The following is an 18622-nucleotide window of genomic DNA, read 5'->3' as shown; positions in this document are numbered from 1 at the left end:
ACTTATCCTGCCTCCTTTCCTGGGTTTTTGCACATAGCCCTGGTTCAAGGGTGGGGTTTTACCTGTAGATAAAACTTGGTATAGGTTAGTAGTTTTGCAGCTGAGTACAAACATGTGACTTTAAGATTGGTGCCTAAGGATTTGTGGGGAACACCTTGGGTAGTGGGACAGAAAGAAGAAACAGAAAGCAAGGGAGGAGGCACTGCAGCTGTGGAGGACGTTGATCCGGGATATAGAGAGGTGGCAAGATGAATCTTGCTGTTGGCCAGCTCTTGATGGGGTTTCACTGAAATCTGAGGGCAAGGTGATGTCAAAGAGAGGAGCTTTAGTTCCGAGACTGGCCTGACTTCCTATGCTAGCTTTAATTAAGGTTTGACTGGGGGCAAGTTCCTTTCTCTAAGCCTTGCTTCCCTCTACTATAAAATAAATAATACCTCCCTCAGAGGATTGTTGTGAGAATTAAATAAGTAAGGACTTGAAAGGGCCACATGTAGTGCTTAGCTTATAGGAGGCACGCACAACGAATGGTAATTCCCTTCTGATTCCCAAACTTAGGAGCTTTGAAAAGGAAGGGAGGTAGGAGGTAGATTAAGATGCAGGGGTGATCCTTAGAAATCATGAATTCTGTCTGGGAAACGCTGAACTGCCAGCATGCTGGGTGGGGCCTGTGAGACATCCAAGTAAAAGCAATTCATTGGTTGGCTGAATGGACAAAAAAGGTGGGAAATACGAACTGGAGAAGGGATTTTGAGAGTCGTCAGCATATGGAAGGTGACCTTACCAGCCTGGATGAAGTGTACCTAGAGAGACTGTCGGGTAAGAAGAGAGCCAAGGCTGCCTTGAGGACTCCCAACATGGAAAAACTAGGTAGAGCAGCAGGCAGCGAGGAAGGAGGAAGTCAGGAGAGTGGAGCAGGCAGCATTGTTCGTGCTGCTGAGAGATCCAGTGAGGTGAGGAGTTAGCCCCGTGTTAGGAAGATTAGCAAGTGGAAAGGTGGGGTAGAGGCCAGGTTAGAGGGAGTTGGCCGCTTGTGGGAGGCGAGGTGATGGAATGATGTACAGATTGCTCTTTTGATAAGTTTGGCTACAAAGAAGAGGAAGAAGAAAAGGGCTGGTAGCTGGAAGAGGAAGGAGGTCAGGGAATGAAAGGGTTTCTTTTTTTTTAAGATGGCAGAGACTTGAGCACCTTTAAATGCCTATTGGAAAGATGTAAAAAGGGGGAGAAGCTAAAGGAATGGAAGAAAAGGGATTATCACTGGCATAAGAATTTTGCACTCCCGTGTTCAGTACAAAGTGGGGATGTGGGTGAAAGCAACGAGAATGTGGGGGAAGTGGAGGAGGGAGTGTTGACCAGGGAAACACCATGTAAGATGCTGCCTGTAAAATATAACTTGTAACCATTTGTTACGTGATTTAACCTGTGTTTATTTAAGGACAGCTTCAGTAGTTTCTGTTTTCTTGTGCACCTTTATCAGTAAGCATTTGGTTCTACCATTATAGCAGTTGTTGAAAGAGAAAATGAAAACAATAAAATGCTACCTGTTTATTTTGCTGCTGCCTTTTCTGGTAAGCCATGTAGGGAAGATAGCTGTGAGTCACAACGAGATTTAGGGATTGCCGATGTTTCATGTACTTTTTTTGTCCCATTTACAGCAGTAACCTTTCCCTTTCTCAATTTTTAGGCCTTTTCTGATGCCATTAAAAAATGGCAGGAGCTATCGCCAGAAACCAGTGGAAAAAGAAAAAAGAGAAAAGAAATGAATCAGTATTCTTACATAGATTTCAAATTTGAACAAGGTAATGGCCAAATGTGAGTGTTGCTGATGGTGTTTGCAGAGCCGTCCGCTCCCACACAGCCTGTAAGGGGAGTCGTGGTGTGGCTGCTTAGAAGTGCCCTGTTACAGCAGTCTGAGGAGTGTCACTGACATGACTGCTCTGATGGCACATTGGTGTTTTTAGAAAGTGGCTAGTTTGTCATCTTTCTGTTTAGGATACACCATGACAGGAAAATTGTGTGTAGTGTTAGATTCACATGTGGAAAAGTGTTTGGGGACATTCTTCAGCTTGGGGGGAAAAGAGGTCTTGAAGGTTTGACAAGAATTAACCTTTCACTACATAGTAAAAGCTAGACCAGTGATTGATTGCTTACTGCAGAGGAGTCACTTACACACCTGAGAGAGAGTAGCTTCTACACAGAAAAAAACCAAACAGCTCTTAAACTGCCCCTTAAGCTGTTTATTTAAAATTCTGTTATTCATATTGATGAAGTAACTGCTGAAAGCTCTTTCAGAGAGGTTATTTCAGGTCTAACTCCCCACCCCCCGCCAAGGTAAACTTGCTGAATTTTGCAACAAATTTGATCTTAGTTGCTTGTGTCTAAGAAAAGAGTCCACTTCAACTTTTCCTGTAGATTATGTCATAAATAAGAATATTTCCCTTTTCTTTTCTCCTATGTGTCTTTCCGTTACAACTGTAATTAATTTCATGACTTGACTTCAGGTGTGACTAAATGAAAAATCCATGAGATAGTTATAGAGTTGGAAAGTATTTGAATTTTTGAACTCTTCAGGATCTAAAAGAAAACGTCCTAGGCTCTGACTTCTAAGTTCACCAAGCTACTCTGTGAAGCAGTGCTCTCCTGACATGACATTCTCACAGATCTGTGGCAGAATGGAAGTGGGGACTGTGTATAGGTGGTTTTTCATTCAGCTGAATTCATCCACAGTTTACTAGGCATCCCTAATACATAGTCATTTAGTATTTGTTTCTGACTTTCAGTGGTAGAGAAAAGAAAGTACCACTTCACAAGATGATCTACTCCCTTGTTGGTCAGCTATGTCTTTTAGAAAGTTATTCCTTTATATCAAGCCAAAAATGTACCTTCCTGGGACTTCCCTGGTGGCGCAGTGGTTAAGAATCATCTGCCAATGCAGGAGACATGGGTTTGATCCCTGGTCCGGGAAGATCCTGCATGCCACAGAGCTACTAAACAGGTGCGTCACAACTACTGAGCCTGCGCTCTAGAGCCCATGAGCCACAACTGCTGAGCCCACGTGCCACAACTACTGAAGCCCACATACCTAGAGTCCATGCTCCGCAACAAGAGAAGCCACCTCAATGAGAAGTCCACGCACCACAACAAAGAGTAGCCCCCACTCACTGCAGCTAGAGAAAGCCTGCGCGCAGCGACGAAGACCCAACACAGCCATAAATAAATAATTAATTTGAAAAGTAAAGTCTCTCTGAAAAAAATTAAATACTTAGATGTGAATCTAACAATACATGTACAGGACTTATGATGAAAACTACAAAACAATGAAGAAAGAAATCAAAGAAAATATAAATAAACGGAGAAACATACTGTGTTCATGGATTGGAAGACTCAGTGAAGATGTAAATCCTCCCCAAATTGGTACCATGCTTAATGTAATTTCTGTCAAAATCCCAGCAAGATTTTTTTGTAGATACAGGCAAGGTATCCTAAAATTATCCTAAAATTTATATGGAAAGGCAGGGTACTAGAATAGCTAAAATGATTTCTTTTTTTAAATAAATTTATTTATTTATCAGTAGTTTTGGCTCGAGGGCTCTAGAGCATAGGCCCAGTAGTGTGGCACACGGGCTTAGTTGCTCCGCAGCATGTGGGATCTTTCCAGACCAGGGCTCGAACCCATGTCCCCTGCATTGACAGGCAGATTCTTAACCACTCCGCCACCAGAGAAGTCCCAGTGATTTTTAAAAAGAAAAATAAAGTGGAAGAAATCAGTCTACTGGATTTCAAGACTTACTACATAGCTACAGTGATTAAGACTAGGTGGTCTTGGGACTTCCCTGGTGGTCCAGTGGTTAAAAATCCACCTTCCAATGCAGGGGACCACGGGTTCAATCCCTGCTCGGGGAACTAAGATCCCACATGCCGCAGGGCAACTAAGTACGAGCGCTGTAACGAAAGATCCTGCATGCCGCAACAAAGATCCCATGTGCTGCAGCTAAGACCCAATGCAGCCAAAAAAATTAAATAAAATAAATAAATACTGTTTAAAAAGAAAACCAGGTGGGCTTGGCAGAAATATAGACAGATAGATGGAACAGAATAGAGAACCAAAAACTGGTTTTCTAAATAATGAAAAAAAATGTTTTAATTTTAAAAACTAGTGAGAGTAAAAAAAAAAAAAAAAAACTAGAGTGAACAAGAGAAAAGAGAGGAAAAATAAAGTGTATCAATGTATAGTAAATATTGATAAAATCAAGAGATTATCAAAAAGGTTTTTTGAGTAAATAGAAAATCTGGATGGAATAGACAGTTTTCTAGAAAATGTACATTACCAAATCAACCAAAGAAATACAAAAACTAAATCAGACCAACTGCAAGATTTGACACTTGTCATTTTGTTAGCTTTTATTCTAAGTGTTATTTATTGTAAATCTAGGTACTGCTCTTTTCTGTCTTTGAAATTTTCAAAATAAAAAAAATTTTTAAACATGCATGAAACACATGTGCATCTACCAGAATGGCTCGAATTAAAAACTGATGTCATCAGGTGCTGAGGACAATGTGGAGTGATTGAAACTCACATACATTGCCGGTGGGGGGAGAGTGTAAATTGAAACAGACACTTTGGAAAAGTAGCACTGTTTTCTAAGCTGATCCAGCAATTTTACTCCTTCACGTATTCTCAGCTGAGTTGCAGGCATATGTATAGCAGCCCTGGTCATAATAACCCAAAACTGTAAACCTGCCTGTCCTCAGTAGTGAATGCACAGTAAATTGTGGTATATTCACACAGTGCAGTACTGACAGGCTAGGAGAGACCTTCCAGCTGGATTATAATAAGCAGGAGCGAGGGAGGGGTGGAGAGGAAGAAAGTCGGGGAGTGTGTGGAATGTTAGGGAATGGTAAGGAGCCCAGTTTTCCCAAAGAGAATGTGTTATGGGAAAGTCACTAAACGTCCTCTGTAGGACCAGGCCACAGAGGACTGGGATGGCTGCCTGGATTCCTAGCAGAACAGTTGTCTGCATGACTTTGCATTGTCATTTATCTTCTAGGTGACAAAAAAATAGAAAAGAGGATGTTCTTTCTGGAAAATAAGCGGCGACATTGTAGGTCTTATGACCGGCGTGCTCTCCTTCCAGCTGTGCAGCAAGAGCAGGAGTTCTATGAGCAGAAAATCAAAGAGATGGCAGAGGTAGGAAGATGTGTTTGGAATGTGTTTCTGGGATTCTGGTTTGCTGTTAGGGCATAGTATAAAACTGTCTTGTAAGATTTGCCTTTTCTTTCAAGTGGTTCATTTGAATAAACTATAAAACTTCTAAAAGGAAAACAAAACTAGGTTTTGTAATGATACTGACTGAAGTTCACAGTTTCATAAATCAGATTTATGTTAGAGAATTTTAATTGGAGCTTAGTAAACACATCTGTTTCACCTCCTTCACCCTCTAATGGTGGAAATTAGAGGAAATGGAGGAAAAAACAGAGAGATTCCATTTAGCTCTTTAATTCTTCCAAATATACTATCAAATGTGCAAGTCAACTGGAATATACATATGTTGGCTATTTAATACAAACAAACCTCGGAGATATTGCAGGTTCAGTTCCAGACCACCGCAATAAAGTGAATATTGCAATAAAGCTAGTCATATGAATTTTTTGGTTTCCCAATGCATAGAAAAGTTATGTTTACACTACACTGTAGTCTAGTAAGTATGCAATAGCATTATGTCTAAAAAAAATGTCCATGCCTTAATTAAGATATACTTTTATTGCTAAAAAATGCTAACCATCATCTGTGCTTTCAGCGAGTCATAATCGTTTTGCTGGTGAGGGGTCTTGCCTCAGTGTTGGTGGCTGCTGACTGATCAGAGTGGTGCTTGCTGAAGGCTGGGGTGGCTGTCCAGATTTCTTAAATGTGACAATAATGAAGTTTGCTGAATTGATCGATTCTTGCTTTCATGAATGATTTCTCTGTAGCATGCAGTGCTGTTTGATAGCATTTTACCCACAGTAGAACTTCTTTCAAAATTGGAGTCAGTCCCCTCAAATCCTGCTGCTGCTGCCTTATCAACTAAGTTTATGTGATTTTCTAAATCCTTTGTTGTCATTTCAACAATCTTCATAGTATCTTCACCAGTAGTTTCCATCTCAAGAAACCGCTTTCTTTGCTTATCAATGAAAAGCAACTCCTTGCCTGTTAAGGCTTTATTATGAGATTGCAACAATTCAGTTCTAATTCTAGGTCTCTTGCTGTTTCTGCCACATCTGCAATTAATTTCTCCATTGAAGTCATCCACACGTATTGGGATCAGCTTCTTCCAAACTCCTGTTAGTGTTGGTATTTTGACATCTTCCCATAAATTATGAATATTCCTCTTTGCATGTAGAATGGTGAATCCTTTCCAGAAGTTTTCAGTTGACTTTGCCCCAGATCCATCAGAGGAATCACTATGGCAGCTATAAGCCTTACAAAATGTATTTCTTAAATAATAAGTCTTGCAAGTCAAAAATTACTCCTTGATCCATGGGCTGCAGAATGAATGTTTTGTTAGCAGGCATGGAAACATTAATCTCGTTCATCTCCGTTAGAGCTCTTAGGTGACCAGGAGCATTTCAGTGAGCAGTAAAGGAATATTTTGAAAGGAATCTTTTTCTGAGCAGTAGTTCTCAACAACGAGCTTAAAATATTCAGTAAACCATGTTATAAACAGATATGCTGTCATCCAGGCTTTGTTATTCCATTTATAGAGCACAGACAGAGTAGATTTAGCCTAATTCTTAAGGGCCCTAGGATTTTTGGAATGGTAAAAGGAGCACTGGCTTCAGCTTCAAGTCATCAGGTGCATTAACCCCTAACAAGAGAGTCAGCCTGTCCTTTGAAGCCAGGCATTGACTTCTCCTCTCTAGCAGTGAAAGTCCTAGATGACATCTTCTTTCAATATAAGGCTGTTTTGTCTACATTTGAAAATCTGTTGTTTAGTGTGGCCACCTTTGGTTAATTACCTTAGCTGGATCTTCTGGATAACTTGCTGCAGCTTCTACGTCAGCATCTGCTGCTTCACCTTGCACGTTTATGTTATGGAGATGGCTTCTTTCCTTAAACCTCAGGAATCAACCTCAGCCTGCTTCAGACTTCTGCAGTTTCCTCACCTTTCTCAGCCTTCATAGAATTGAAGAGAGTTAGGGCCTTGCTTTGGATTAGGCTTTGGCTTAAGGAAATATTGTGGCTGGTTTGATCATCTGTTCAGACCACTGAATCTTTCTCCATATCAGCAGTAAGGCTGTTTCACTTTCTTATCATTGTGTGTTCATTGGGGTAGCAGTTTTAATCTCCTTCAAAAATTTTTCCTTTGCATTCACAACTTGGCCAACTGTTTGGTGCCTAGCTTTTGGCCTATCTCGACTTTTGACATGTCTTCCTCACTAAGCTTAAATTGTTTCTAGCTTTTGATTTAAAGTGAGATGGGCCACTCTTCCTTTCATTTGAATGCTTAGAGGCCATTGTAGGGTTATTAATTAGCCTAATTTCAACATTGTTGTGTCTCAAGGAATAGGGAAGCGGGAGAAGAGGGAGAAGGATGGGGAATGGCCAGTCAGTGGAACAGTCCGAACACACATGACATTTATCGATTAAGTTCACTGTCTTATATGGGTGCAGTTCATGGCACCCCAAAACAGTTGCAATGGTAACATCAAAGATCACTGATCACCATAACAAATACAGTAATAATAATAACGAAAAAGTTTGAAATACTGCGAGAATTGCCAAAATGTGACCAGAGACATGAAGTAAGCAAATGCTGTTGGAAAAATGGCACTGATAGACTTGCTTGATGCAGGGTTACCACAAACCTTCAGTTTGTTTTAAAAAAAAAAAAGGTACTATCTGCAAAGTGCAGTAAAATGAAGTGTGCCTATATGTGTTTTCTAGACCAGGAACTCTCAAGTTTGCCCCATGGGTCCCTGGGTTTCCCAAGACTTTTTAGGATGTCTGTGACGTCAGATCTCTTATCGTGATAAGACGATATTTACCTTTTTCACATTGTTGAATTTGTACTGAGGAACAAAAGTAGTGGTGCCTTAGCATGAATCAAGCCAGTGGCACCAAACTCTACTGGAAATCATTACTTTCTTCACCACCATGCACTCACATTTTAAAAAACAACAAAAAAAGCCCATGTCGTCTAAAAATGTATTTGATGCTTTGATGAAGCAGTTGAAATTATTACTTTATGAAATTTTAACCCTTGAAAACATCTTTTCAATACTCTGTATGACAAAATGGGAAGTACAGTTGTCCCTCCATATCCACAGGGGGTTGGTTCCAGGACCCCACCACAGATACCAAAATCTATAGATGCTCAAGTCCTTTGTATAAAACGGCTTAGTATTTGCATATAACCTACACACATCCTCCCGGATACTGTAAATCATCTCCAGATTACTTACAACACTTAATACAATGTAAATGCTCTGTAAATAATTGGCAGCACACTGTAAATTCAAGTTTTTCTTTTTGGAACTTTCTAGAATTTTTTTCCCCCAAATAATTTTGATTTGAGGTTGTTGAATCTGTGGATGCAGAACCTGCATATATGGAGGGCCGAATGTATGCATAAGGTGCTTTTGCTGCATACTGGCTGACTATGATGGTTTTCTCAAGGAGAAGCATTTGTAACATCGAATTGCAAGCTGCTGAATTAGGCCCTTCTCCCTACCCCCCCCCCAAAAAAACCCCACCATTTTTACTTGAAAAAATGACTGACAGAAAAACTATGATTATTCAAAATTAGGTATTTAGCAGGAATTTTCTCAGAAATGAATGAAGTGATTATTTATGTCCAATGATAAAATTCTGGATCTCAAACAGAAATTGGACTTTTGGAGAATTGTCATCTTGATCCATCCGTCATAGAGTTACCTGTGACTGTATCTGTTACATTAAAATCTGTTAGTGTAGCTTGCAGTTCGAATAGATATTTCACCCATGCATGATTGTATCATAAACACTGGTTCACTGAATTATGTAGACCTTCCAGATGTTGGCACATTTCACAGCATAGTATCAAAACACCACATTTGCTAATATCACTGCCAGCCTCATCAGAGAAGTGTTGAAGTATTGGCAAGATGGTTGTGGTCATCTTTTTGATGTCCAAATTGTCCCTTCTTTGGCCAGTGGCGTCACCTTCAAGTTAGTTCCTCTGTCCTGGACCTAGTCATCTTTCTTTGACAGTATCCTTGCTTTCTGGCACACCTGGTGATCCAGGTTCAACTTCTGCTTTTCCTAACCTGGACCTGGAATCACCAACTTTTCCAAGATGTCATATTTTCTTTTAGTGGAAGTTCATACTAAGATTTTTATTTCAACTTTGGTTTATAGGGTTTTTTTTACTTCTTTCATTTTACGTAAGCATTTCTTTTCTCTTATGCTGAAAATCTTGGCTCTTAATTACATTACCATAATGGCTTATTTCCTTTATCCTATGTTGTATACTTAGTAGATCCCAAATAACAACCCAGTATTATTACCAATAATGTTGCTAAATACGGTCTAGGATTTATTTATAACTTAGATTAGGAATTTGAAATTAAAATATTATGAAGTTACTTGAAATAAGTGTGTGGTTATGCCATTAACTTGGTAAGCAAAGAAGTTTGTTTCTGTTTATTTTTAAGTTTTAAGGAATTGGTTTTTAATTTCTTTTTCATTTAATTCTGTTGTTCAGTTATGTAAAGTATTTTTAAAGTCAAAACTGTAAAACAAGGAACATTCAGAGAGATCTAGCCTCTGTCCTGTCTGTCCTCCCCATGTCCTCTAACTCCCTCTATACATAAACCATTATTAATAGTTTTTGGGTTGTCTTTTCTTATTTTATGTAAAAGCATATATGTGTGTATATATATATATATATATATTTTAAAACCTTTCTTTCTTATTAGAAGGTACACACTGTTCTACTCTAGCCTTTTTCACTTAACTGTGCTTCTTGGCAATGACTCCACAGCAATCCATGGAGATTTTTCTCTTTCCTTTTCAAAACTGCCTAGTGTCCCATTGTCTGCAGTACCAGAGTTGATTCAGTTATTCGCCTACTGAGGGACACTCAGGGTTGTTTCCAGTTTTTTGCTATTATAAATAGTGCCATGATAAATAACTTTGTGCATACATCATTTCATATTTCTGCCCCAGGGTAACTTTGGAATAGATTCCTACAAGTGCGATTGATGAATTGGAGTGTAAATACTTATGTAACTGTTATATGGTGCCAAATTCCCCTCCATGGTGGTTGTACTGTTTTGCATTCCCACCAGTAATGTACAAGAGAGCCTGTTTCCCGCTAACCTCACCAACAGAGTATGTTTTCAAGCTTGGTTTTTACCCACTCAGTTTTTTTTGTTTGCTTATGCTATGCTGTACTCTTCATAAATGTTTTATGTCAGTCTTTTATTCCTTCTATATTTTGAGTCAGATTTAAGGAAGTTTTCCCCATATATTCTAGTACTTATATCGTTTCCTTTTTCATGTGTAGTGTTCTGATGCATTTTAAATTTACTCTCAGGTAACTTTTTAAACTACTAAACTATGTAACTGAAGAGATGACTATTAATAATAGGGTTTTTTTATGTTTATGAAAGTAAATGCTAAATGGTTTGTGGCATCTTGACTAAATTTGCAATCTGCGTGTATGGTTTTTTGTTCCTCAGCATGAAGACTTTTTGCTTGCCCTGCAGATGAATGAAGAACAGTATCAAAAGGTAGTTAAAATCTCACCTAATCAATTTATTCTGGGTATTTTCATTAGCTGTTTTCTCTTCTCACATTCCTGAGCATTTTGATGACAAATTGGTTCCTGTATAACCTTTGCTGTTGATCTGCTGAGTTTGAGCTTCAGCTAAGTTACAGTCAGGTACTTAAACCATTATAGTCACTCTTGCTTCCCAATTGGATCAGATTTGGAGGGAAGATAATATTGTTAGAGTCGTGCCTCTTAAAAAACATTGCCTGGAATCCATTGGATAGACTCTTAGAGCAAAATTTAGAATTCACGTATCACTTATAGGGTTAGAAGGAAGAGATGTGTCTAACCTCAGGCCAGATGGCTTTTGTATGATGTCAGCCATCCTCGTGTAGTGGCCTTTTCTAACATGGTAGAAATGGACTAGTGACTGGATCAGTCACTGCCCTTAATAAAAAGCGTAAGTTTTCTGGTACTCGCAGTACTTGAGATGCTGCTTTATATAGCTTCAGTAGTCACTTAAGATAAAGCTTGTGCTGAGTTGTGACCCCATCGCACTCTTGTCTTATAATAAGGAGCAAAATCCAACATTTTTTTTAAAATTTATTTTATTTATTTATTTTTGGCCGTGTTGGGTCTTTGTTGCTGTGTGCAGGCTTTCCCTACTTGTAGCGAGCGGGGGCTGCTCTTCGTTGCAGTGCATGAGCTTCTCATCGTGGTGGCTTCTCTTGTTGCAAAGCACAGGCTCTAGGCGTGCGGGCTTCAGTAGTTGTGGTGCACGGGCTCAGTAATTGTGGCTCACGGGCTCAAAGCGCAGGCTCAGTAGTTGTGGTGCACGGGCTTAGTTGCTCCGCGGCATGTGGGATCTTCCCGGACCAGGGCTCGCACCCGTGTCCCCTGCATTGGCAGGCGGATTCTTAACCACTGCGCCACCAGGGAAGCCCAAAACTTTTTAAATAATATCCCTCATGCCACTTGTCTCTGACTGTTATGTTAACATCTGATTATAGATGTTACAGTTCTGCTGGTACCATGAAATTCATGAATATGATAACTTTATACAAAGGATGATACCAAAGAATACCCCCAAAAAACATGAAAATCTCACTGTCTTTAGCTACATATTAATATTTGTACTAGCATCTTAAGCTAGTTTTATACAGCAAAAACAGCTTGGGCTTCCCTGGTGGCACAGTGGTTGAGAGTCCACCTGCCGATGCAGGGGACACGGGTTCCTGCCCCGGTGTGGGAAGATCCACGGCTGGGCCCATGAGCCATGGCCGCTGAGCCTGCGCGTCCGGAGCCTGCGCTCCACCACGGGAGAGGCCACAGCAGTGAGAGGCCCGCGTACCGCAAAAAATAAAAAAAAGAAAAAAGAAAACAGCTCATCATTGTTTTATGGCTTCTAGGGATTGCTTTTCACCTCAGAATGTACTTGGAGGTGGGGGAATATGAAACATGGCTGCCCCCTCTACTTGCGTGTAGGGAATTTCATGTGTGTTTCTGGTGGCTTGCAGGATGGCCAGTTGATTGAGTGCCGCTGCTGCTACGGGGAATTTCCATTTGAGGAACTGACGCAGTGTGCAGATGCTCACTTGTTCTGCAAAGAGTGTCTCATCAGATATGCCCAAGAGGCAGTCTTTGGATCTGGAAAGGTAAGAACCATACAGTGTGTCCATACATAGGAAATATTCACAGAGTTTGAGGACACCACATTTATAGACAAGTGTAAATGCCTCATGGAAGTGCCTTTTCTGAGGTGATGTGGAACTCTGCTAAGACATGCTAATGTGTGTGATTCCTAGACAGCCTTTGATTTGTGTGATTATGTTGGTTTGAAGCACAGAAGATTTTTTTTCAGGGAATGGTTTAATTCTTCCATGCTCTCATGCCCAGCGCACTGGAGCACCAAGTTCTTCAGTTATCTTCTGTTTGAAATTAAAATGAAGGATGAACTCAAAAAGAGAATCTTGCAGGCTGTTTGAACATATGAGGCTGCAAATTAGTATTTTTTTAACAAAATTTTTAAAACATTTTATATAGTTGTATTAAAATGAATAATATTTTTAATTATTTATTATTTTTGGTTGTGTTGGGTCTTCGTTTCTGTGCGAGGGCTTTCTCCAGTTGCGGTGAGCGGGGGCCACTCTTCATCGCGGTACGCAGTGCCTCTCACTGTCGCGGCCTCTCATTGTGGAGCACAGGCTCCAGACGTGCAGGCTCAGTGGTTGTGGCTCACAGGCCCAGTTGCTCCGCGGCATGTGGGATCCTCCCAGACCAGGGCTCGAACCCATGTCCCCTGCATTGGCAGGCGGACTCTCAACCATTGTGCCACCAGGAAAGATCCATAAAATGAATAATATTTTATACAAGATTATATTTCTCTGTCCAAAGTCAGTTTCTCTTGACACCAACATACAATATGGAAAGGAGTTTTTTGTCTTAATGAACACTTAAAAACCAAAATTGCTTTTCATAAATGCCCCACCAATAATCAAACCACTTGACATCAATTATTCTAAAATCAGTTGTAATTCAGTCAAGGACTGAGTAGGCAGGGGTTTTTTTTGTTTTTTGTTTATAAATGTATTTATTTATTTTTGGCTGCATTGGGTCTTTGTTGCTGCAGCAGGCTTTCTCTAGTTGCAGCAAGTGGGAGCTACTCTTCGTTGCAGTGCGCGGGCTTCTCATTGTGGTGGCTTCTCTTGTTGCAGAGCACGGGCTGTAGGCGTGCGGGCTTCAGTAGTTGTGGCACGCGGGCTCAGTAGTTGTGGCTCACAGGCTCTAGTGCACTGGCTCAGTAGTTGTGGCGCACGGGCTTAGTTGTTCCACGGCATGTGGGATCTTCCCAGACCAGGGCTCAAACCCGTGTTCCCTGCATTGGCAGGCGGATTCGTAACCATTGTGCCACCAGGGAAGTCCCCTGAGTAGCAGTTATTGAGCAGAGTAGTTGTGATTAGCAGAATATAGGCATAGTTTAAAGATATTGTAAGTTCGGTTCCAGGCCACTGCAGTAAAACAAATATCACAATAAAAAGAGTCACACAACTCTTTGATTTCCCAGTGCATGGAAAAGTTATGTTTACACTATACTGTAGCCTGTTAAGTGTGCAACAGCATTTTGACAATCCCCTTCCCTCCTACCACTCATCTCTGCCTTCCAAGAGGTTCGGAACTCCAGCCTTTCCACAGAGTGTAGAGGGAATCAACTTGCTTATCATGAGTATCTGCTTTTCAGACACTGAGCTGTGACTTTCCTCCTCTAATCTGCTAAGTGATTTATCTTTCCTCATCTACTTCCCATCTTCATATATTGTGGTTTAGGCTGATAGACGTCCTCTGGTAGAATCAAAGATGGACTTTGTGTTTTTGTTTCATGGTTTTCTTGTTCTGAGTGTGGTTTCTCAGAGAAGAGGGGACCTTTACCATCTCAGACTCTGTGTTCCAAACCACGATTTATTTGCTTCCCATTGAAAGATGCATTTAACCACTGAGGTTTTTTTGTTTCTCTGAAAACTTGGTTAAATTTTTTTTTTCCCTTTGCCTCCTGACCGTATCATTCTAGTCAGAGCTCAGCTGCATGGAAGGCAGCTGCACATGTTCATTCCCAACCAGTGAACTGGAGAAGGTGCTTCCCCAGACCATCCTGTATAAATACTATGAGCGAAAAGCAGAAGAAGAAGTTGCTGCAGCCTACGCTGATGAGCTCGTCAGGTGGGTCCTCAGAGTCAGAGTGTCACTTGTCAACTCATTCCCTGTTAGGTAGACTGCCTGGGCCCTTTCATTGGTGATGAAAATTCTGTAACAGAGCTCTATCTCCAGGTTTTCTGGCATTTCTTGCTTTTAAAAAAAGAGAATAATTGTATTCATAGAAAAATTTGCAGTTTGTATTTTTACCTACATTCCTTGGCACCTCTTAATCATCTGGCTTATAGGTACAGTCCTTGTGCGTTGGTTAGAGGAAAGATAACATGTGTAAGGAGTTCTCAGAGAGGTATGTTAAATATTGAGTGGTTTGCACTGAGGCAGAACCCAGAATGGCACCTGCATTTCCTGGTGAGAGCCAGCACAAAGCAGAGCCTCAGTCCATGTTTTAATGAAAAGTTAAGGAGCGAAAGGAGGTGTGGCTGTCCAGCTGAAAACTCCATCTCAGTATGAATAATCACATGGAACAAATCAGGCTTTAATATTCTGAATAATATTCCTTCTGCTGTTTTGATTCTAGGTGCCCCTCCTGCAGCTTTCCTGCTCTGTTGGACAGTGATGTGAAGAGGTTCAGTTGTCCCAATCCTCGCTGCCGAAAGGTAGGGAGGCAAATATTTTTTCTAGATTCGTATTTGTATTATGGACTGCCTTTGTGGCACAGATATGTGCTGGGTGTCTGCATGCTGACCCATGAGGAGGATTTGAGTGCTCTCGTTTTCATGAAAGCAAGTGAGGATTGGTTCTTTGTGAATGGCGGCTGACTTTGTTGCAGAGATGGGGGCCACTTACAGAATTTTAATCACATAGCTCTGGATCCCTGTTTTATGCCATCTGCCTAAAGGGCAGATACTGCAGTGTAAAATGTGAAGGGTTCTGTGTTTATTCCACTGTGCCAGTATTTTTCTTGCTCTTTCTCCACCCTCTTATGCTCAAATACTTCTTTTCTGTGTGTGCACATGAGCGTGCACACACTTCCTGCCACTTGAAACGTCCAAGTGGTATTTCTTTGATTAAAGAATTGGGTGTCATGGTGGCATTTCTGTCACATGCGGTAGATGATTCACTCAGCTGTTCACATAAGGACAGATTGTGTCAGGTGAGACCAAAGCTGTCTAGTTGCCTTGCTGCTGAAAGTCTTTCTTCCCTTTAGACTCCTATGCCATGAACTAAGAATGTCTTGAAATTTGTCAACCATTTATAAGCCACTTAAGAGTTTTTAAGGAATATAATATTGGCATCCACATAGACAAGTATGTTTTAAGCCATTTTCCTAAAATAGAATGATCAGAGTTGAATATTATAATATCTCCACCTTTTGGGGAGTGAAGAAATGAAAGTAGATATTGGAAAAGGAAGAAGAAACTACACTGATAGACTAAAACCTTACTCATTTTGTTTTCAACATTAACATTTCTGTGTAAAATCTGGATATTTTCTTACAATTGATGTATCCATTAGTAATTTGTCCCCACCCCAGGCTGTTGCTATAACAAATGTTTCAGTAGTCTCTGGAATCTTGGAACTAAGAAAGCAGACTCACTGACTGTCCTGTGTGCTTCCAGTGTGTTCAGCTCTAGAATGCCTGGGAAGGCAGTGCCTGAACTAAGATACAGAGAGCAAGGGAGGTAGCCAAGGGAAGAAAAGGGTGGGAGTAAAGTGAAAGTGAAGATGTGGAATGTTGTAGGTCCAAGGAGCAGTAGTATCCTGGACACTGACGTACTGGGAGTGTGAAGAGAAAGGCTTACGAGCTGGGAGGGGCCAGAGCCATGCAGGCCTTCAGCACCATTCTGAGGCAGGAGGATGGGGGAGTGAAAAAGCAGGGAGATCTGTTTGGCTGTTGAGTAATCAAGGTGAGGGATGCACATCACTGTCACCCGCCTCTGGAGTCTCCAGGAATTGCTAGTTTGAGCTAGGAATTATATTTCCTGGTATGATTCCAAATTAGACCTTGCCAATGAAAGTGCTCATATATGATTTGGAATGCCAGAGACAGTTACAGGAATGTATCAGGGTACTTATGAGTCTGAAACAGCATCCCGTGAGTATTTTGAGGATATCCAGCCTGGGATATCAGTAAAAGCCTCCTAGAGGCTCTTAAGATGCTAGGCAGAAAACCCAGATATTCTGCTTCCTCTCTGTGGGAGGAATATACTTGCCCTGCTGAACTTGGAGGGGGCCATGTAGCTTCTTTTGGCCAATGAAATGGGTGAGAGGTCACTTGGAAAAACAGTGGTAAAATAAATGCTTAGGGGTGATGTCAGCAAGGTGGTGGAATAAGTAGCCCCAAATTCTCCTTCCCCCACAGAAACACTGATTCAACAATACATGGACCAGTTTCCTTTGTGAGAAATCTAGAAACCAGTTAAAAGCCTCCTGCACTCCATACAGGGCAGTTAGCTGCATTGAGGCCTGTAGGAAAATTAGTGGAGCTCACTCCCCAGAGCCTGTCCCCCAGCACACATAGCACACATGGGAGGAAACACCTAACTCCTTGCTTCTCCTTGGGGAGGCAAAGAGCAGACTAGAACATACATCTAACATTCAGACTTCTCAGAGGGCTTACCCAAGGGGCTGGCTTATGTCTTTCCTCAATCTAAGCACCGACAGGAGGGAGCACCAGGTTTCAGATCCTCAAAAACAAAGGCAGTGGTTTGGACTAGCATACGCTCCCTCACCTTTGCCCCTTTCCTTGGCTTAGTGTAGGAGGAGCAGGAGAAAACCCCCAATTCCCAGCTTCTGGTTAGGGAGGGGAAGAGTTGGAGTGTGCGTCCAGTGTCCCAGCTTTTTGGGGTGCTGCCCAAGGGGCTGGTTTCTGTCTCACTTGACTCAGCACTGACAGGACCCTGCATACTCAAGAGGCCTGGAAGCTTCTGAGGAAAAAAGAGCTGAGACGCTTACTGCTGCTACAAAGGACCCACAGTATAGCAGACAGAGGCCATTATGTCTCTGTGGCTTTTCCCTCCAGGAGAAAGGAAGAGTGGGACATACACCCAATGTTCTAGCTTTTGAGGGGGAGGGGGGAGCTCTTCAAGGGACTGGTTTCTCTCTTGTCCAACTCAGAGCACTGATGAGACCCACCATACTCTAGATGCCTGAGGTCTACTGAGAACAAAAAAGAGCTGGGCATCTTATAGCCCCTCCAGAGAACCTGCAGTACTGTAGATGGACACCAGAGCGAGCAAGAGATAACAAGCTCCTGAAAAAAAAAAGCCAGCAAAACCTCTCTGAATTGGGAATTTACACACATAGGTCCAGAGAAGGTGCATCCACAGGAGAGGTTTGAGAGTCCTCCATAATTTATAGCCCGACTGATTGGTAAAGGCTTTTCCCCATACAGGGCCAGTCTAAAGACTGGGAGAGATGGCTGTTTTTCAAATGTATAGATCCTGACAGAGTAACAAGGCACAAGAAGAACCATGGTCTAACCAAAGGAACAAAATAAATATTCAGAAACTGTCCCTAAAGAGATTGAGGTATGTGAATTACCTGACAAAGAATCCAAATAATCATCATAAGATGCTCAATTAGGATGGACCCAGACATTTTATAATCAAATGGTCAAAAGTCAGAGACAAGGAGAATTTTTTAAACAGCAAGGGAAAAGCAACTTGTCATGTACAGTGAGTCTCCCATAAGATTCTCAGAGGAGGGCTTCCCTGGTGGCGCAATGGTTAAGAACCTGCCTGCCAACGCAGGGGACATGGGTTCGAGCCCTGATCCGGGAAGATCCCACATGCCGCGGAGCAACTAAGCCCATGCACCACAGCTACTAAGCCTGCGCTCTAGAACCTGCAAGCCCGCGTGCCTAGAGCCCGTGCTCCGCAGCAACAGAAGCCCACGTACTGCAACAAAGAGTAGCCCCCGCTCGCCGCAACTAGAGAAAGCCCGCGCGCAGACCCAATGCAGCCAAAATATAATAAATAAAATAAATAAATTTATTTAAAAAAAAGATTCTCAGAGCATATCTCAGCAGAAACCTTACAGGACAGAAGAGAGTAAGATGATATATTCATAGTGATAAAAAAGTAAAAGAAGAAACCCTGCCCATCAAGACTACTGTATCTGGCATAACTAAGTGAGGGAGGAATTAAGACCTTCCCAGATAAACAAAAGCTTAGGGGGTTCCTCACCACTAGGCCTGCCCTACAAGAAATGCTAAAGGAAGTCATTTGAGTTGAAATGAAAGG

The 18622-nt window shown here is 41.5% G+C and overlaps 1 protein-coding gene across 9 annotated transcripts in view; it reads left to right on the top strand.

Annotated features, from left to right (window-relative positions):
- The window catches only part of RNF216 (ring finger protein 216), a 171072-nt gene that overhangs the window by 58298 nt on the left and 94152 nt on the right, over positions 1-18622 (top strand). For 8 of the 9 annotated variants that reach the window (XM_033841349.2, XM_033841347.2, XM_033841348.2 and 5 more), the window contains exons 8-13: positions 1682-1796; positions 5046-5185; positions 10699-10749; positions 12248-12385; positions 14296-14444; positions 14956-15034. In XM_033841349.2, coding sequence (XP_033697240.1) covers positions 1682-1796; positions 5046-5185; positions 10699-10749; positions 12248-12385; positions 14296-14444; positions 14956-15034 — 672 coding nt within the window. The remainder of the gene's footprint in view (positions 1-1681; positions 1797-5045; positions 5186-10698; positions 10750-12247; positions 12386-14295; positions 14445-14955; positions 15035-18622) is intronic. The other variant, XM_073791858.1, reaches the window with a different exon arrangement.

Source organism: Tursiops truncatus, chromosome 15 (genome assembly GCF_011762595.2).
Source record: "Tursiops truncatus isolate mTurTru1 chromosome 15, mTurTru1.mat.Y, whole genome shotgun sequence".
NCBI classification, from domain to species: Eukaryota; Metazoa; Chordata; class Mammalia; order Artiodactyla; family Delphinidae; genus Tursiops; species Tursiops truncatus.
Note: the sequence above shows the minus strand (reverse complement) of the source record. Positions and strands in the feature narration are given on the sequence as shown.